We start from the raw sequence: 21278 nt of genomic DNA, 5'->3' as shown, positions 1-21278 counted from the left end.
CTACTATCCTCCTGACTCCCCTCCCCATGCCCTGAATAAACTCTATTCTCTGCTATACCATTGTGTGGCTGGTCCCTCAGGGGGAAGAGATGCCTCGGCATGGGCCCACTGAGACATCCCCTTCCATCATTGGTCTCCATCATTTCACTAACTCTACTGAACTGGGCTGCTGGTGTATCCGTGAAGTGTTTGTGAGTGGATGAGCTGCTGCTGCTCACCTGTGAACCGAACTGCTGATTTCCAGACAACACAGACGGGAGATGCTCCAAAGAACCTTTCTAAACAGGTCCATTTCCCCGTATCTTTTCTTTCCCACTACCTCTGGTGGACGATGGGCTACAAATTGTTTAAGAGCCATCATTAAAAATAGGCATTTGAAAAAATTAAAGTGACAGTGGAGCATCTCATTGGCATCTTACTCTCAAATGAGTCAGAACAATGAAGGTTTTACGTACTACACCTGCAACATTATTATAAGTTTGAAATGATTTTTAAAATAATGGCACCACTATGAATGTTACTTCATTCCTTTTCCAAGGCATGGGTGTTTAGTTTATTGCAGGTAAAGGCAAAAAGAAGTTCACCATCCCCTGAAAGCATTGTGGAAATCTAAATCACCATGACAGCTGCACAGCAAATGACTGTCGTGTCCCGGAAGTGGCATCACCTGTTCTCAAGCCCCTGGATTGCAAGAAGAGATGTGCTAGGTGTTGGACTTCAGAACTGGGACAAGCAGCTGAGGTGGCTATTTAATGTATCAAAGTGGACCTGGCCTCCAGGTTCTCCCAGCATCCCTCAGGCCTTACCTGATACAGGACATGGCTGGCACAGCCCACCCTCTACCCTGAACTTTCCAGTCCAAGGCTGGCCTTCCCTTTCCCAGAGGCTCTTCCCTGTGTGTGTGTGTGTGTGTGTGTGTGTGTGTGTGTGTGTGTGGTGTGTCTGCATCTCTCCCCCCTCTTTTCGTGCATGCCCCTCCCATGGAAATTTCCCTAGTCCTGTTCCTTGGAACCAATGAGCCTGCCCAAGAGCTACCCCCAATAAGCCTGCCTTTATACTCTTAATTCAGCTTGAATGGGCTTATTTGTTGTAGGATAAAAACCTATTATAAAGATGGAAGTGTTTTGCTTTTCCACTTATGTATTCTACTCTTTAGCATGTCTATAGAATATTCTAGATCAGAGCTGTGCCTAATCACCCTTTTTTTCCATGTTCACTCCATATTGGTAAGGTGTAACATTACCTTGGCTAGCCCCCAACTGAGCAGAAGGCCACACAAACCTGGCAGGAACCTATAGGCAGACAAGTCCTCCACAGGCCTGGCACCTCCATGACACCTTTGTCTGGGGTTGGCATGAACTTCAAAGACTCTGCTCTAGAAGCAGCCTTGCCTGCTTCTGCCACACGGGAAGAGTCTTGTGAATGGAGGAGGCTCAGTCTGCACATGGGTGCCAGTTACTCATCGAGGTCACATTCCAGTGCAGGGAACAACAGCTGCCCAGAACTGCAAGTCCTTGGAGAGAGACAAGAAGAAGCCACCAGGCCCAGCCAGCTAGTTGCCAGACACCCACAGGGATCTAGAAGGGTCATCCAGAAGGCATTCCTGTTTGTCTCTCCACGTTCAGTCAAGATGCGTCAGGAAACAGTTCCTGTATCCTTCCTTCCTCTTGGAACTTTTATGAATAGTCCTTATATTGACTGGGATATGGCAGGCAGCACTGGGGGAATAATACTTGTTGAATAGCAAGAGAGTTTAAGAAGAAAAACAGCTTCTTTTGGTGTTTTAAAATATGAATGCTTATATATCTTTAATCTCCGCTCTTGGGAGGCAGAGGCAGGTGGATCTCTGTGAGCTTCAAGGCCAGTCTGATCTACAGAGTGAGTTTGCATACAGCCAAGGCTACACAGAGAAACACTGTCTTGAAACAATCAAAAAACCAACCAAACACACCCCCCCCCAAAAAAAAAAACACTACACTGTCAGGGGCAGTCCTGCTTATACACTGAAGGCCTAAAATCAGCCATAGGCCTAAAATCAGCCATAGGCCTAAAATCAGCAGTAGGCCTGACATACATGCCTGCTAGAACCAAGTCTTGGGTCTCTGTGGAAAAACACTGAAACAGATGGCTAGAAGTTATTGTAAACAAGCAGCTTTGGTGGAAGGCTGCCAAGCCTGGCTATTCATAGGCCTTGTAGATAGGTAGCCTTGGTGGATAGTACCAACTTAGATAAAGATAAGAGAATCATAGGCAGAGTCATAGTAGTCGGTCCCCTGAACCTTCACCCAGCTGACACTCTGTTCTGGAAGATATCTGTACTCCCCCTGAACACCTACGCTCCTGAGTCATTCCCTTCCCCACATCCTGCCTTTTAGTGTATATAAACTGTGTGTGAAAAAGTAAAAATGGCAATCTGATCAGACTATAGACAGATCGTCCTTCCTTGTGTCAGCCTGTCCCCCACTTTCTCTTTCAGGTGATCTCCCCAGACTCCTGTTTAATGCCCTGCTGACCAGGACACTACACAGAGAAACTCTGGTTTGAAAAAACAAACAAATAAGTTTCAACTGATTAGATCTGTCATTGCCAGTGGTTTCAAACCTGTGGATCACAACTCCACAGGTTCACATATCTGATATCCTGCACATCAGATATTCACATTATGATTCATAACAGTAGCAAAATTACAGTTATGAAGTAGCAACGAAAATAATGTCATGGTTGGGGGTCACCACAACATGAGGAATTGCATTAAAGGGTCACAGCATTAGGAAGGTTGAGAAGCACTGCTCTAGACTTTGGGAGGTAGAAAGTATTGCTAGCCTATGCTTATGAACGAGGAGCTCAGTCAGAAAGCCCAGAGCCATGGATCTGGGATCCTACAGTTACCCATGACATTCATCCACCTTTAACAGAGGCATGCATGCTTCTAAAAGTCTCACAACAGATATGGATGGATGAATAGGAAACACATATGCACATATTTAATCTTTCCAGACTGGTATTGAAAGTGGTAAACCAAGGCACAGCCTGAATGTTCAACAAGTAAGGTATGATCCTAATAACAAATATTATTCAGCCGTTAAAATATCGCTATACCACGGGAGGGAGTGTAATCTAGCACCTGGAAGGCCGAGGCAAGAGGCAAGAATTTGATGCCATCTCAGGCTGTGTACTGAGAGAGAGGAAAGCTGGGATGGGGATGGGGAGAATACTCTGCTATGTGTTGGGGAATGTCTAGTACCAGGCACAAATGAGTTCATGAACAAAATCTCCTGAGTGGAGCTCAGTGTTAAAACAAGATACATTGTGATTGTGTAGTGATGGAATAATAGAATTAAGACTGCGAATCCATGCCAGTTCAGATAGATAATGTCCCTTGGTGGGGCTAGGGAGTGCAGCTGGTAAAGTGTTTGCTTCACAAACCTGAAGTCCAGAGTTCTGATTTTCAGAACCTGCATGCAAATGCTGGGCAGGGGTGGCTCATGGAATCCCAGAGGTATGGAGGCTCATAGAAACAAAACTATGGAGGTAAAAATGGGACGAATTTCCCAGGCAAGGAAATCGGGTCAAGGAAGGGATCACTAGAGGGAGAGAATATCGTGAGCAAAGGATGGAGGTGTACAAAGAGGAGAGCTTGTGGCCCGAGAGCAGACCGTTGTGGTCTGTGGGGCAGGAGGAAGAACTAGGAACAGCTCATTTCAGGACACTGGCAATGGGTGACCGGAGGAGTTAAGCATCTAAGCATCAACATCCTGACCTTGGCCTAGATCCTCATTTTGTTTTGCAGTCCGGGAGATGAGAGATAGCTGTGGCAAGAGGTGACGGATGAAGAACTAGAGTAGAAAGCTTCAGTTTTGAAAACTATATTCACTGGAGACCTTTGAGGTGAGGAGACCGTGTGGTGGTGGCGGTGGTGGTGGGGATTGTGGGAGAACTCGTAGTACGGGGTGTTGTGTTGGGCTTCAAAGCCAGCTGCGCAGGGCAGGTTCTCCGGAGGGTTACTAAGCAGATACCCAGCATCATTTTATTCTAAACCCAGCACCCCCACCCTGTGGATACAAGACAAAGAACCCAACTGAGTTTAAGGTCGGTATATCAGCTAAGTGGTTCAGGATCTCTTTACCACCAAAGGTTCGTGTTAATTGTCATCTCCTTAAACTCAATCTGTAACTTAGAAAATAAAAATACAATTTATTGATAAATTGTTCTCCCATTTTTATAAATCAGATAAGTGCTACTCAAAACTTCTGACCAGACCTATAATAACCAGTCCGTATTTATATTTTGAGTTGATTTTATTCCGATAAAAAGCAAAGAAGCATCAGGAGTATACACAGTCTCTATTAAAATAAATTCACAGTGTGCCGGCTTTTTGTTTGTTAATGAAAATAGTTTCAAAGCTGTAATGCTACCAGCAAAGTGATTCAGGCTCAGGGTCCTTGTTATGAACAATTTCCTGTCTGTGTTAAGACAACTGAATCCCCTAGGGAATACCTGGCGTTTTTTATTTTTCACAAGAGAGAAAGAAGTTGCTGCTAGCATCTACTAGACAGAGGTTGGGGACACTGATAAATAGTTCCCAACACTCACAATAAGAATCATTAAGGGGAGACTGGGATGGCTCAGAAATCTTCAGCATCCATGTAAACAGTGCATGCCTGTAACCCTCGGGGCTGTGGACACTGGAGGACCACTGGACCTTGCTGGTCCCCTAACCTAGCTCCCAGCTTAGTAAGAGACTCTGTCTCAAAGGAATAGGTGGAGAGTCACAGAACAGGATTCCCAAATGACCTTTTCCTTATCTTCACATGTGTATACTAGTACCCACACATACACATATACCTCAACCCATAACACACACACCTAAACCCTTAACACACACACCTAAACCTGTAACACATACACACACATGCCTAAACACATACACACACACCTAAACCCATAGCATGCATGTATTATTCACACACATGCACATACACACCTAAACCAATAACACAGACATGTATGCACACACCTAAACCCAGAATACACATGTGTACAGACACACGTGTACATACACATGAGCATACACATATACACACATGTGTGCACATACACAAATAAGTAACTATTTGGCTCAAAATGATGCAAATAGGTTGAAAACCATGATCTAGACTAAGCCTTCCACTTTGTGAGTGAAGCAAATGAGAGCACAGGGAGTGAGATGACATCTTAGTTTTTAGTTTACTACCCAGCATCTTTAAGGGTTCCAGAGACATACAAAATTCCATGCAAGACTTGAGTGGGTATTTCTTCAAAGAACCATTGCACCAATGGTCGGCAAACGAGAGAAGGGATGCAGAACAGTGTTAGTCATTAATTGAGCCCCAGTCAAAACCACAATGAGCTACCACTTCAGACTGGAAGGTGGCTCAGATTGGTGCTAACACACTTACATCCAGCTGGTGGTGCTCATCTTACACTGGTGACGTCACAGATGAATGGGCTGTCCGGAGGTAGCCCAGCCTAGTGTGGGATTCCAGTGCCTGAGCAAGACAGCCCAGGTATGCACACAGGAGATGGCCCAACATGGGAAGCTACTACTTGAGATGGCATTGCTGATCATGCCGGTGGAGGGGCCCAGGTGCAGAAAACAGATCCTTGAGGTCATGCCTTGGAACACTGTATTTTGTCCTTAGCACCTTCATATCTCTGGGCTTCATGGCGGGCATGAGGTGAGTCATGTCTTTCACCATACACTCCTGCCGCCATAAAGTTCTGTCTTACTGCAGAGGCCTAAAGGGATGGAACAAGCTGACTGTGGACTGAAATCCTGAAAGCTGTGAGCCCAAATAAAACTTCGCGCTGTGCTTTAAAAGTTTATTGCTGCCATGGTAACAGTCACAGCATCCTTGTAAATACCTTACAACCATGTTCTTTCATATCATCTTCTGCTCCCTCATACACTGCTTTTTCTATGACCTTTGCATAGAAGCACAGTTTACGCGTCAACTCAGGTCTTCTCAGGCTCATCTGGCTCCGAGATCTTGACTACAAATGGGGCAGCCACATTCTCGGCAGTGACTCAGTGTGGTCTCAAGTTCCTCCACCTGAACCTGACCCCCAGGCTCCTTCTGCCACATCCATGGCATTCCACATCTGTGGAAACTCTTCACAGGGCTTTAGAAGGCAGGAGGGGACTGATGTGCAGGCAAATAAATCCTGCAATCCCCCCACCCCAGATGTTCTCCACTGCCTATTTCCACAAAGCCTCTGCAGATATTGTCCCATCTCTCACATAACTAGGTTTGTCTCTGAAGCACCAACAGGCTCAAAACCCTATAGCATGTGTCTCCTTCTTCTCACTCAAAACCATAAACCCTATACCATATGAGTCTCCCTCCTATCGATCAAAACCACGAATCCCATAGCATATGAATCTCCTTCTTCTCCCTTGTCTTTATGCCTCATTCACCTCCCGGAGACTCTGTCTGCCAATAAAGTGTTCTCATTTAAATCCTTCTTTAGAGCAGTACTTCTCAACCTTCCAATTGCTGTGACCCTTTAAGGCAGTTCCTCATGTTGTGGTGTCCCCCCCCTCCACACACACACCATAAAATAATTTTTGTTGCTGTTTCTTTTTTTTTTCGAGACAGGGTTTCTCTGTATAGCCCAGGCTGTCCTGGAACTCCCTCTGTAGACCAGGCTGGCCTCGAACTCAGAAATCCTCCTGCCTCTGCCTCCCAAATGCTGGGATTAAAGGCGTGCACCACCACCACCCAGCCTTGTTGCTGTTTCATAACTGTAATTTTTTTCAAGTAATTATTCTTCCATTACCATGGAAAAATCGGAGCTAAGATTGCAGTCCGATCAAAATGTATCTGAGATTAGCAGCATGCTTTTTCTCATTTTTTAGATTTTTTTTATCATGTTTTGTTTTTACGTGTGCAAGTGCACCGTGGGAGGATCTGGTGCCTACAGAAGTCAAAAGAGAGAGATGGATCCCCTGCACATGAAGTTTTGGGTGGTTGTGAATCACCATGTGGGGATGGGCAAGAAGTGCTCTCCTCTGCTGAGCCAACGCCCTAGAATGTGTCGGCATACTTTAATAATATGTCAGTCTTTAGGCCTAGGCCAATCTCAAATCTCCTCACCCCCCCAAAAAAAATGTTCAGGTTTAGATCTCCCAAAAAAAAGAAAAAAAAGTACTCTTTTTACACGGGTTTCATATCACAAATGAACCGATATCTAAAATGCTGAGATTACGGGGAAATTAAATGGGATTCTGATCGATATCTTTCCATCAGAGAGATTAACCCATGACAGCGTCAGTAATTCCCCACGTTCTTATTTACAAACACTTGTAAAAGGCTGGCCTCTGGTTCTGGGAACGCTTAGACAACAGAACCAGAGGCCAGCCACCACAGTATCCTAGACACAACTTGACCTGGTTTCAATTTTTGTAAAGACCAACTTGAGTGCTTTTCACTAGCACTCACGTAGTCCATCTTTCTGAGCTTCTTTTAAAAACCGGTAAATGGACATTCTAGAAGAAAGAACAGCCCCACAAAAGGGAGCCGTGCCAGAGGTGCTCCCCAAGTGCTGGATCTATGCGACGATGAGCAGGGATCTCCAGAATCCGATCTCGTTCTCTCAGCTGAAGGACAAACTAAACCTTCATTAGCTAAGGAAATCACGTCCACTCTCCAGGGCACTTAGCTTCTTCTTGTCCGGAAGCGAAGAAATGGGGTCGCTCAATTGATTCCACTTTAAACTTGCGCAGTGGACACAAACACTCGCCTTTCCTCTGGTTGCTAAGAGGTAGCACCGCCATTTCCTCCAATCAGCAAGAGCGTCTTTGGTGGCCAATCACAGAAGCCGAGACAACGAGGCGAGAGGTGAAAGGTCACGCCGCCTTTTGGCGGCCATTTCTCTTAGCGCTGGTCGTTTCGGTGTAGCAGTAGCTGCTCCAGTCACGAGGGGCGGGCAGCGGCGGGGTCGGCGGCTACTGGGGTGCAGCGCTCGCGGGTGTTCGCGATGGTAAGGAGAATGAGCACCGCGGGGCTAGAGGACGGGGGCCCTCGCGGGCTCTGCCGCCCGCTGCGCCTTCCATTCATCCACATGAGGCGCCGCGCGGATGGCCGCCCGCTCCTTCTCCCCGTTTCAGAGGCCTTGCGGCGCGCGCATTGGAGCCCTTCCCCTCCCCAAGATCCCCAGCCGCCTTTCCCCGTTTCGTTTGTCCCAGACCCTGAGGTGTAGCTTAGTTTGGGGGCACAGGGTAGGGGTAAACTGAAGCGAGTTTTGGTTTCCTACTTAGCACGCTCCACAGTGCGCCTTCATTCCTTGATGTTGACAATCTGCCTCTGGAACAGAAAGCCTAGGCTACCCTTCCATTCATTTAATACTCTTCTTTAGGCGCCAGGAAAGTGGGGTGCTAATGCAGATCCTGCATTTTCTCAGGTGTGGTAGGTAGGCGACAGTCAAATAATAACAAAAATAAGCAATTACAAGTAGTGGTGATTGCTAAAGGAGGAAGCTGACAGGATGATCCGAGAGGCGCATTTAAAAGTGTGGAGGCGCGCTCTTCTCCAGAAGGTGGCATTTAACCAGAAATCTAAGTGACAGAGCAGTTGGAAGAGTATTTCACACACGAGCTCTAACTAGAAAGTAGGTTTCACTAGTTGGAATTGACAAGAATTAACCGCTACTTAGAAGACTGGTGGTTTTGAGATAAGCCTGGGACCTCGACGCCTCGAAATGTGAGGCTATGTCAAGGGCAGTTAAAGACCTTTGGAGCATTCCTTTAAGCTAAGATACTCCATGACTGATACGTGCTTTAAAAATAGTTGTTCCTTTGTGGATGATATATTATAGGCAGTGTAAATTGGCTGCTCATTTAGACCCTGTGCCAAGGTTCTTTCCAAGATTCTTTGGGATGATCTGTGCGTAGATTGGGATGTGGGGAGGTTGTAAATTTAAAGGGAATACTTCTTGCAGAATAAACTTGATCAGATTTCGTTAAGAGGCCCTCTCACGGATGATACTGAATTGTTTTTTATGTCTGCAGAGGTCACCTTGTACCTTTACCTGTATTCCTTTAGAGCTTGGCTAGTGACCGTGATGGAGGTACATGGTACTTTTGTTCTTTCACAGTGCTTCGGATCAACCAGTGACTTAAGCATCCTAGGCCAGTGCTCTGCCATTGTGCTACACACTTGCCCCACTCCCACCTGTCACTCAGTATTTAATTGCATAATTTATTTTTATTTTTTTGTTTCCGCCAGTGGACTCTGAAGTTGACTAAATGGGTATTTAAATTTCTCTGAGACACTCTCCGACAAGTTATAAAATGGCAGTGAATCAGCGCTTACCCTATGTTGATATCATAAAGTCTTGATTGGTCTTTCAGTAGAGAGTGGGTGGTAGAAACTGAGCTAAGCAAAAATTATTAAATACTGCTTTTGGTTTTTATCCAGAGTTTACCCCTCAATCCCAAGCCTTTTCTCAATGGACTGACAGGAAAGCCAGTGATGGTGAAACTTAAGTGGGGCATGGAGTACAAGGGCTACCTGGTCTCTGTTGACGGCTACATGAACATGCAGGTAAGCTGATGGGGGCGGGGGGCCATGGGTTAGGAGCCGGAGAGCCGGGCTTCTCCTGTGTCACCTCACTCCTCAGAGCTTTACTGTGACTGAGAACACACACAGTTAAATTGACAACAGAAAGCAGAGTCAGGATTAAAGTATGAACCAGGGCGGATGTTGAAACATGATGTTCTTAGGAGTACTTACACCAGAACACAGTCTTTGACTTTATGACGGCAGCCAAAGAGAGAAGAGCTCTGTCATTTGGTCTCTAATACCAGAAGGGAAAACTAGTTTATTACAGAAAGCAAAACTTCCAGCACTTCCTTCTTCAAAGATTTTTTTCAAGGGGAGATTTTATAAAGTGCTTTAATGAATTTTAAAGACACATCATGAAAGTAATTCACTAAAAGCATTTTTCCGTAGAACAGACAGATCAAACGAAGGAACTGATGATTGACTATGCCTCTTACTTAGTTTCTTTAAAGGATTCAGCCAGTCTTTTTCTTTGTAATAAAAGATAGCCTAAAATGTGTCTGTGTAGACGGTTAGCACTATACTGCAGTGGTATTAGTACTCACAAGTGGAACTCTGTACCCATTAAGTAATTCCCTGTTACCTGAACCACCTTTAACCAGTTCCATACTTAAGAGTGGCCTGTCTCTCTGATTCATCTATTCTTGGTACCTCATGTAAGTGAAGTGTGTTACAGATTCAGCCGACTTCAGATCAAACATTCTTAAGAGAAATTATGTCTATGCTCAAGATATATAATCCTTTTGTTTTCTCTACTGTACAGGGTTATGATTAGTTAGAAATTAGGTGAAGGATATTAGGTTATGTGCAGATACTCAGCTATTTGAGACAGGGAGCTCCTACCCGTGGTCCTCTGAGAGGCCCTGGAACAAACCCCAGTGAATAATTGGGATAGGCTTTTTGTCCTTTTGTCTGGTTTGATTATAACTTGACGATTCATTGATATTATAAAGTATCAGAAGTTATTGCTGTTTTATTATTGCTTGAATAATATCCTGTTACATGGCTATAATGCATTTTAGTCTGTTAAGGTTTTTTATTTTATTATTTTTTTTAACATTATTTTATGTATGTGAGTACACTGTCACTCTCTTTAGACACCAGAAGAGGGCATCGGATTCCATTACAATTCCATCGGAATTGAACTAGGAGCCTGTAGAAGAACAGTCAGTGCTAGTGTTCTTAACTGCTGAGCCATCTTTCCAGCTCCTGTGTGTCCAGTTTCTTAATTTCTAGAGATCAAGCCCAGAGCTTTGCACATGCTGTGCAAGCAGTCTACCACTGAGCTACGTTCTCAACCTGTTCATTTTTATTTCTAGTTTTTAATTTTATTTTATGGATGTCTTGTCATTGAGTATGTCAGTCTACCATGTGTGTACCTGGTGCCCACCGAAGTCAGAAAAGGGCATTCAACACTCTGGAACTGGGGTTAAGATGTCGTGGGCACCATGTGGGTTCTTGGAATTGAACCCAGGTCTTCTGGAAAAGAAGCAAGTGCTCTTTACCTCTGGCCAACTCTCCAGCCTCAAAAGAGCATTTTTTTTTTAAAGTCTACTTTTAACTCTTTGGAGTACATACACTGGAGTCGGATTATTGGTTCACTTACTGTTTTTGAGTAGCTGACATACTGTTTTGCCTAGCTGCTGTGTGGCTTTGACGTACTGTTTTTGAGTAGCTGACATACTGTTTCACCTAGCCGCTGTGTGGTGTTGACTCCTTCAGGTGGTACCCAGGAGTTCCAGTTTGTTCACATCTGCACTAACACTTGTTTTCTATGAGGTTCCTCTTTTTAACGTATAAAATATTATCCTTCTGGATCTCAAGTAGTGTCTCCTTTTGGTTTGTATTTTCCCACTGACATTGAACACCTTTTTGTGTGTTTATTAACTATGTATTTATCATCTTTGGAGAAATGTGTTATTCACGTCCTTCCCTATTTATTTATTTATTTATTTATTTATTTTATTTGTATTTTTTAAGACAAGGTCTCATTATGTAGCCTGGCTAGCCTGCAACATGTTATGTATTCCAGGCTGGCCTAACTCAGAGATCTGCCTGCCTCTGCCTCCTAGGTGGTAGGATTAAAGGCATGTGCCACTTTGCCTGTTTTTAATTTTTTTGTGTTTAGTTATACTTTTTGTCCAGGTTTTAAAGGTTACTTAGGTAGGTAGGTCAATCAGAAATCCAGCTAACAAGAATACTGAGAGATTTGGTCTGGAAAATTCTTGAAACAAGTTACTTGCAAAAGCTATAGAAAAGTCTGGAGAATATGCCTGTGGTGATGAAAATATTGTGGAATTATTGATGAGAGTTCAGTTTTATGAATACATTGAAAACCACGGGATGTGTGATTAAAGTTTTGTTCCATCCTTGTCACTTGGTGTGGTGATGAAAGCCTGTGAATTCTGTCATCCTGGTAATAGAGGTAGGAGGATCAGAAATTAAAACATTATCCTCATTTTACAGGGAGTTGCAAGCCAGCCAGAAATACATGAAACTCTGTTGAAAAAAAAGAAAACAAATAATAATAGTTGATCTTGCAGTTAATGTAGCATCCCTAAGGTACAAAATGTGTCTCTAAGCCAGCCCACTTTCTGAGTTGCTTCAGTCAGCCAAATTGTATTGTCTGTTTGGCACCATGAATATAACAGTAAGCAAACAAAGTCCATGTCCTTGAGCATGTTCCCGTGGTAGGAGATGGTTATGGAGCACAGATCATTAGGGATGATGCACAGTACAACAGTCAAGCAAAACTACTGTTGCAAGTGTACAGTACTGAACAACCTAGCCTCCAAAGAGACCTGGGGCACCTGGGACAAAAATCATCGCTGCTGGAAGGAACAGCAGATGCAAAGCTTCTGTCCACGGGGCTGTGCTTGGTTTTTTGAGCTACAGCAAGAAGGCCAGAGTAGGAGGTTTGGGATGGCTCTCACTGAGAGCCTTTCAGCAGTAGTGAGGGCTTTCCATTTAGAAATCGCTAAGCTTTGGGGCATTAGTATAGATAAGACTTACATGTTAGGGACATGTCATAAATAATTACTTATGCTCGGTGATGGTGATGATGCACACCATTAATCCCAGCCATCAAGAGCAGAGCTGGGTGAATCTCTGAGTTCAAGGCCAGCCTTGAACTACAGACTGAGTTCTAGGAACAGCCAGGGCTATACAGAGAAACCCTTTCTCAAAAACATACATAGATACATAGATACATACATACACACACACACATATTTATATATACACACATATAAATTACATTAATTCTGATAGGAATTATATACAAAATAATCTCACATAGTGACAACATGTTCTCTGATTGCTTTGTTTTCCTCCAGAGAAACAGAAGGTCACATGTCTTAAGTGCTTTATGCCAGCCACATCTGCCTATTTCTTTTTCTTGTCCACCACCTGCTTATGAAAGAAGCTTCCTTCTCTTCTCTTGTTCTGCCTTTGGTGTCCCCATGTGGCACTGGTGGAGGTTTTTTGTTTGTTTGTTTGTTTGTTTTGTTTTATTATAAGAATGATAGCTAAAGATTTTAAATTTAAAATTAGAATAGAGTTCGCCAAAGTAATCCTAAAGATCATTCTTGATTCCCTTACCCCTGCTGAGTACATGAGATTTTAAAAAAAAATCTCACTTTTTTGGTTTGGTTGTTGGCTAATATATTTTAGTCATTGCTTTTGTACACCCATTTGAACAAGTTAATATGATTCATAATGTTTTGCTCTAAGGAAAGTTAATGTCTGGTTCTTTGGAGCTGAATTTTCAGAAAATTTAAGAATTATAACTTACTCAAATAGGCTTTCTTCTTCAAGACACTTTGATATCAGATAGAAATAACATCTAGAAGGCTTAACAACTTTGAAACAAGCTTTATTATACATTAGTTCTATACCCATGCATGTCTTAATGAATATATGAAATCCAAAAATACAGGAGTGATAGAAAGCTAACCTTGCAATTACTACCACGGATACAGCTTGAGTTATTGGTGTGGAGTAGCATCAGTTACTGGGCTCTCACCAGGAGTAGGGATGCTGTACTGCTTCCTCCTGTGCAGGTATACTAATATCTTTTTTTTGTCTAAAGCTTGCAAATACAGAAGAATACATAGATGGGGCGTTGTCTGGACATCTGGGCGAAGTTCTAATAAGGTAACAGGCTCATTTGTGTTTGTGTGTGAAAGGAGTTACTAACGCACCTCAGAAATCTCTGCTGAAGTAAATTAGTTTTTTAGTCTGGGGGATTACTTTAAAAAAAAAATTAGCAATACTCTACAACTAGACTTTAGAAGCCTTTGAAATTACTAACATACTGGAAGATTTCGGTTTATGTTCGAGGTTTTCCTTCTGTTGATCTATATTTACTGGCTCTCAGCTGTAGCCTGTTTCAGTGTCCTGGGTTACAGGAACTTAGGTTTGAATTTTAGTTGAGTCTAGCTGCTAAAGATTTCTGTTGTACACATTGTCTGGCACCAGCAACCACCTACATTCTAAGTCGTAGAGATGGAATTGTGGTGATGGTGGTAAAGATATGTGTGGTGTGCTTTTAAAACATCTGTGTAGAACTAACAGAAAGAGCAGCGAGCTGTGAGTTCAGGTCCAGTCTGACAGTAGAGTAGTGATGATTTGATCGTGCGTGGGTTCTGAGTGCAGCTCAGAATGACCGTGTTTTCTGTTACAGGTGTAATAATGTCCTCTACATCAGAGGCGTTGAAGAGGAGGAGGAAGATGGGGAAATGAGAGAATAGCATCTTGGGGGATTTTTTTTATATATATGTATTTCTATACAATAAAGTTTTGGGTTTTTTTTCAACTAGACTTGTGGACTATTTAAATGTAGACATGCAAAGCATAACTGTTGAAACAGTGGATGGATAATTCTTAGAACTAATGCTTTAAAAGCCACCCAGTTCCATTCAAGGGAACTCTTGTTTTGTAATCCCACTGCTGGTTTATTTCTTTTTTTCTATAAAGGTTGATTCTGTGCGTTACAATTTTTCTTAAGGTGAGTTTCAGCCCTTGCAATTCTATTAACTGAGACCTCTTAAAAGTAGCTGTGTTGTTTAAGGTTTCAAAACCACTTTAACATTCATAAAGTTAAACATTTTCTTAGTATTAATATATATTGTATTAATAAATTACATTATTTCTATATTGATATAGGCTCGATAATGTATATATTGTAGCTAAGTCAAAACATGAAAATTGAAATAATTATGGAGATAAGAGTATAATACAAAGTGATATTTAGGCTGAAGGTGTATGGTTTTGTTTACTTAAGAGTTTTCTGATAAGGTTCTCAGAGCTTAATTTGAAATAGGACCAGCCTCATGACTGTTCTTAGACCATAGTCCATTAGTTTTTAAGTTTTAAATGTGTCCAGTTGTTTTAAGAATAATACATTTTAAAAATATATATTCAAAGCTGTGAACTTCCTTATTGCTTTAGAAAATATGATGAAAATTCTCATGCTTTGAGGGAGGCCATTCTACTCTAAGTCCTACTTCATGTTAAATCAATAAATTAACTTGGATATATGTCTCCAACGGGGAAAACCTAAAGAACAATATTGCTTAGCTCATGGAATGGTACTAATGACTAATAAAGAGTTTCAGCAGAGAACAGTTGCCATTCCTACTCCTGTAAGCCTCGAGATAAAGGTCTACTACATTCCTGGAATTTGTTAGGACAGTAATGCATCACTGAAAGCCAACATCCTCATACAACATTTGCTAATAAAGCATCTTCATGATCCTGTTCAACTAAAAAAATACTCTTCCTCCTGTGATTTGGATCTTGTATCACCGACTAAAAGTAGCTCGTGTTTGCTAGCAGATTGAGGTTTCGAACGGTAGATAAGTCGTCTTCCCAACTGAAACAAGAAAAACAAAATAGTTTTCTTTTGCATAACCTTTCTTTCACAGTATGTATAATGTTAATATTTACTTGAGTTTTCACATGAACCAAATGTTTTAAACTAGTAAACACAGTTACAGGGGATTGGTATAACTAAGTAGATGTCCAACATGCTTGGCAAGTTGCCCATAGTATACAGGAGGCAACAGCTAGCTTTTATGGTCAGTAGAGAGGTTACAGAAAGTCACTAAGTAGCTTGTGGCTCAAATATGGCTGTCCCAGAAAGCAGTGTTAGATGCTAACACTGCATTCCTCAGTGCTGTACCTGGGTTTTCTTCCATGGTTGCAAGAGGGTGCTTTGTTGAGCCAATTTTGAAAAAACCATTTTAAACATCGGTGTTCTTGGGTGTTGGAGGTGTTTCCATCAGAAGGGTTAAGAAACCTGTAATTCATACCTGTCCCTTCTCTGGAGAGGATTCTCCCTTTGCTTTCTGTTTTGCAGTTACAGGTGAAGTTTCTGTAACTTAGGCATGTGAATAAGGGAAGTACCGTAGTCTGTTGTCATGAGATCCTCAGAAGGGACCGGACCTTTCTGGGAGGACAGTTCTCACATGGGACCTGAACGGGGACCTATTATAGTAGAAGACAAACCTTCTTCTTGGGTTGTGCCACCGCTCTTTCCAGAGCAGCTTTTAGCCGTTCCTCTTGGTGTCTCTGCTTTTCTTTCATCTTCTCTTCACGCAGCCTGTCATAGGTGAAGAGGAAAGTTATTAGAAATTCTATAATCATAATGAGTGAAACATCTACATTGATACTGTTCAGAAATGAACTATCCAAATATAAGATTTACATGATGATGGCTTTTGAATATTCAGGCAGTGGTCAGACATTTAATTTCAACATTTTGGAGAAATACCTCTTCCGTCGGTTCCCGCTGAGGCACTTTCTATACCCTAGCCACTTCTGCTCCCAGCCACCTCTTGACCTGCCCTTAAAGTTTCTTTAAGGGAAGTGTGCACATCACCTTAGTGGACTGCCACAAACTAGTCAGATCATTTTTCTACCTTTTAGTGTAAGCATTGGCAGTGAGTGGCTCTTATGGACCTGTGTAGTGTTGTCAGGGAATGGTAGTGTCTGAACACTTTTTGTGAAGAACTGGGTGCTTTGTTAGGTACTATTAAACAAAGCGGCTCTCAACCTGTGGGTCTCAACCCCTTTACAGTTGAATGACCTTTTCTCACACATCGGATGTCCTGCATCATACTGGATACTTACATTATTCGTCATAACTAGCAAAATTACAGTTATAAAGTAGCAATGAAAATAATTTTATGGTTGGGGTCACCACAATGTGAAGATCTATAAAGTCTTGGATCATTAGGAAGGTTTAGAACCACCACTCAAACCTTGGAGAAAAGGTTCCTTTGAAAACTGGAACTGAACGCATATAACTGTTGACAACAAATTTCAACAGCACTCCCTGGTGCTGTGAGAAACCTGAGCTCATTTGGAAGGAGCCATCCTCAGCTTCGATAAGTCTGCTCAGTGTCCTATAAGAGCTGTCTGAGTCACCTTCATTTTTACATGAGAGAAATAATATCCTCCATGCATCAGTGATGTAACAATATTAGTGGCTAGTGTCTTTCAAACATGATCAGTGATTTCACATTGTTAATTTGATACATCATCCCTATGAAGTAATTATCATAGCTTGTGACTTTATTTTTTCTTTAAACACAGTGAAATAGACTAGACAGGTGGTCCCTCCTGTAGGTTACAGTAGCTGTAGCTAAAAGAGCAAGCAGTCAAGCCCATGCCCACGCCTGGAGCCACAGGGCTCTCTGCCTCTATAGTTCCCTCTGCTAGAACGTGAATGTCATCAGCGTTGCCTACATGTCATGTGGTAGTAACCATGTTACAGTGATACAAAAGGCCTGTAAAGCTCTTCATTTGTAGAAATCTGTAGGGGTGAGGTGTCAGGGATGACAGTCATGTAAGGTCTGTGGAAATAAATGAGTGGGGGTGTGAGTGCCAGGTAAACGTCACATAGTGTCACCTAAGAGTTGCCATTCCTTTATAAGCCAGGTCACCCGTGGTCATCTAAGGACAGACCCTTCAACACATGACAGCCCCTAAGAAATGTTCTGTGACTTGAGACCCCCTCCTTCCCCTATAGCCATCCTAATTGGGTCACTTGTTTCTGGTAAACTTTGTATTTGCCCAGCTCCTTTGGGTCACAGTGCCCATTACCTATAGTAACAATAGCACTTATTTCCTAAGAACATTCTGTGGGAGGGCAGGGCATCCCCATTCTGCAATGCGTGCCATAGAGAATTGCTGGCAATGGAGTGGGGTTTATGCAAACTAGCCACGTTAGCCATTCACTACACTGAGGAGACTGTCACAGTACTTTTGCCGTCGCTCCTTCTGTTTGATCCTTTCGATTGCTTCCACACTTTCTTTGGGAATAGATTCAATGAGGTCGCTCAGCTCCACCAGGCGGGACTCGACTTTGACCAGTTTTTGAACTGCATTCAGGCTGCCAACCTCAGCATCTCCAATGCAGACTCTGTATACTTGATTAATCTTTCTACTAAGTGAGTCTATCAGCTTTTCCTGAGCGCAAGAAAAAAAAGCAGAAAATGTTCCATCACTATATGGTGGCTCACTGTCAGTAAATGCAAAATTCCATCCTACTGTTACAAGAAGAAAGCTCTTTAAGCATCATCACCACCACCATCATCATCATCATTTAGTGCTGGGGATAGAACCCAGGACCTAATGCATGGTAAGCAAATGTTCTACCACTGGGCTACACACCCTACCTGCTCCCTACATGCTTCAAAAGACAAATCCGTGAGAACAGGTAGCAGGGGATGTTTGTGTTAATAGTTTATAGTCAGATCATTATTACAGTGACACCTTGGATTGTATTCAAATATGTACAGTATCTATAAGTATGTGAATAAAAGTAATTGTAAGATAGTATCTTTTGGCTTGAATGTCGACCAGATGCCCTAATTGTTCCAAGTGCAGACAACATACACATTTCAAACCACTTTGCACCACCAATGGCATAATGTGTGCCCCCCGCCCCATTTTTATTGTAAATGCCTATAATGCTACATGACAGGTATTTGCAGATGTGCCGAGTCCCCTTCTTGAGAGGGGACTGGAGGGCAGGGACTACTGCTTATGTTACTGTGCACACCTAAAACAGTGTCTTGCACCTAGCTACACACTTAATAAATGTTTGCTGAATAAATGAGTGCTTTCTTTCAGAGAAATGTGTGTACAAGCAGATTCCTAGGCTGACCAAACAGCCTTCAAGGAGTTTACTTTTTGAGATCTCCACAGGGAAGCCATTGTTGTAAGTCTAATCTAAAGAAAATTTAGGCCGAAGCCTGCCAATCCCTGTACCTCGACACTTCGATGTTTTACTTGATTTTGCAGTCTCTTGAGCTGGTAGATAATATATTTCGGGAGATGAAAGGTGCCATCCTTTTTCGCCACTGGCTGTCTGATATTCGTCAAGAGGAACTCAATAAACTTCTCAGCAAAGTAAATGGATTTCCATGTAGGTTCATGCCTGATGGTTAGCCGCTTCTGCTCAAGAAGATGAGAATCACCATAAAGTGAAGAAAAACACACCCAAGGCCGATGTGACTCCCGCCACTGGGGAGACCATCCTGGAACCATAAAGGCCACACGGCTGCCATCACTTAAAGCCAAGGTCTGCGACTTCAGCAGCTTGTTCTCCCACCTCTTGCTTTAACAGATGTGCCAGAGATCCTGTTTATTACAGAGCTCCTAGTTTCTCACTCTTGAAATACTTTATTTTCATTTATATTAAAAGAACAGTCCTTTTTAAAAAAAACTTAGAGAAATATAAAATAACACAAAAGGAAACCATAAGCTCGCCACGAAGCCTCTAGCATACCGCTTTCTTTGTTTCCTATTTACAGACCTCCACATTTCTTCTTAGAGACAGCTAGAGGACAGACAGATGTAAAAAGGGAAGAAAGTGGAAGTACCCCACCAAGGGGGCAACACACTACATATTAAAGAGAAGAAGAAGAAGATTCAGAATCTTGATAGAAGATGTGGCTCGTGTCTATAATTCTAACACATGGGCTGGGACACTGATTGCCACAAGTCTGGGGCAACTTGAGCTAGGCCAGCTGGGTTGTATTTTTTCTTGAAAGAAGAAAAAATTATCTTGTCCTAACATACATAGAAATTTCAAGTACTTAATGCTTGTTTTAAGAAAAACTGGTAGGAACAAGTCCTTTTGGGTGGAAAGAGACTTGAACACAGAGTTAGGGATGGATAGATGAAAACTTTCGATGGTGTGGTTTCTCTTTTTCTTCTTTTTTTGTCTTTTAAGAACCCTCATCAAACAGAGAACTACAAGTCAAAAATAGATTAAGAACTAAGAGAAGGAAATGAAAGATGGTGTACTATGAAAATGAGATTGAGTTCCTGGTCTAAGACAGCTAAAGGGCAAAGAAAAAAGCATTCCAGAATAAGGCCAACTAGGGACAGCAGAGATGTGCAAGTGGGTCCTTTAAACTGCCACTAGAGGGCGGGCTCAGACCGGAGCTACTCAAATAGGAGGCCCTGACAGCAGGCTGAGTTGACCAGTGGGCAGGAAGATGGATCCAAGACTGGGTACCAGAGTAACTTAGGTGTCTGTCAACAGTGAATGGGACCTGATGGGACCAGAGCAGTGTTTCAAACTGGAGAGTTGTTTGGATGTATGCGTGTCATCATGTGTTGATCTTTCCATTACGATTCAAAACAGTAGCAAAATTACAGTTGTGAAGTAGCAACGGAAATAACTTTATGGTTGGAGGTCACCACACCATGAGGAACTGCATTAAAGGGTCGCAGCGTTAGGAAGGTTGAGAACTGCTTCAGTCCTAGCCTAGCACGGGTGTGAGGCAGCCCAGAACTGCATGAAACTGGGTGTGGTGGTATGTGCTTGTAATCCCAGCCTCAGAGGGCAGGTGCAAGAGAACATCAAGGTCCTCCTCAGCCACACAGTGAGCTTGAAGCCAGCTTTGGGTAATGAGAATCTGCCTAACAACCACCCTCAAAACAAAACACTTATAATTTTTCCATTTTTTTTTCCTCCCTCCATACTCTACCCTTCATATTCTTGGAAGATCATAAGTCATTAACCCCATGCTCCAGAGTGTGCCTGTAAATTGTACAGATTTATACTTGTGATTGTTAGTTTATGGACATCTTGAGGAACTTTTAAATCAATTCTGGGTTCTCTGGGCATTGAGCCCTGGTCCTTTCACAAACTAGATTCTCCCTTCTCTTGGTTGACTCAATGTTTAAAAGTATTGAAGATGCCTCCCCCCTCCATAGCTGCCCTAAAACTGGAGATTAAAGTGATTTGGTTGTGGTGTGGAGACCATTAAATAGCAAAGAGAATTTGTCTTTTATTTGACACGGTGGTCGGCTTCAGAGTTATTTAAGGGTTGGATAGAAACAATACACAAGTCCATCAGATGGATGTCAGTCAGTACAGTAAATAAAATATGGTGCATAGGATGGGGTATCATTCAACAAGATACACGCCACGGCGTGGAGGAACCCAGAGAACGTTACACTGTGTGACACAAACTAGACGTTAAAAGACACATACTGCTCAACTGCACTCCTATGAGCTGTGGAGAAGAGTAGAATCCAGAGACAAAGAAGCAGATGATGAGCATCGAAGAGACCGGGAGCCTGTGCTGAATGAGTATGCACGGGGAGCCTGTGCTGAATGAGTATGCACGGGAGCTTGTGCTGAATGAGTAT

At 42.7% G+C, this 21278-nt stretch overlaps 2 protein-coding genes across 2 annotated transcripts in view; one reads left to right on the top strand and one right to left on the bottom strand.

The window, feature by feature from the left end:
• Positions 1–7850: 7850 nt before the first annotated feature.
• Snrpf (small nuclear ribonucleoprotein polypeptide F) lies at positions 7851–14421 on the top strand. Its single transcript, XM_028783069.1, has 4 exons — positions 7851–8022; positions 9459–9584; positions 13693–13757; positions 14287–14421. The coding sequence occupies exons 1-4, from the start codon at positions 8020–8022 to the stop codon at positions 14351–14353; spliced, it is 261 nt and encodes an 86-aa protein (XP_028638902.1). The 5' UTR covers positions 7851–8019; the 3' UTR covers positions 14354–14421.
• A 942-nt stretch (positions 14422–15363) lies between these two features.
• The window catches only part of Ccdc38 (coiled-coil domain containing 38), a 32607-nt gene continuing 26692 nt past the window's right edge, over positions 15364–21278 (bottom strand). Inside the window, exons 6-9 of the mRNA XM_028783038.1 lie at positions 18882–19230; positions 17872–18077; positions 16113–16206; positions 15364–15477 (exon numbers count right to left, since the gene is read on the bottom strand). Coding sequence (XP_028638871.1) covers positions 15364–15477; positions 16113–16206; positions 17872–18077; positions 18882–19230 — 763 coding nt within the window. The remainder of the gene's footprint in view (positions 15478–16112; positions 16207–17871; positions 18078–18881; positions 19231–21278) is intronic.

The sequence above is a fragment of the Grammomys surdaster genome, unplaced genomic scaffold, assembly GCF_004785775.1.
Source record: "Grammomys surdaster isolate TR1022 unplaced genomic scaffold, NIH_TR_1.0 958, whole genome shotgun sequence".
Classification (NCBI taxonomy): domain Eukaryota; kingdom Metazoa; phylum Chordata; class Mammalia; order Rodentia; family Muridae; genus Grammomys; species Grammomys surdaster.
The sequence above is the reverse complement of the archived record's forward strand: the minus strand, read 5'-3'. Positions and strand labels throughout refer to the sequence as shown.

Coding starts and splice junctions, on each gene's coding strand:
- Snrpf (XM_028783069.1), top strand. Junction 9,585..13,692: donor ACGGCTACATGAACATGCAG/GTAAGCTGATGG, acceptor TTTTGTCTAAAG/CTTGCAAATACAGAAGAATA. Junction 13,758..14,286: donor CTGGGCGAAGTTCTAATAAG/GTAACAGGCTCA, acceptor TTTCTGTTACAG/GTGTAATAATGTCCTCTACA.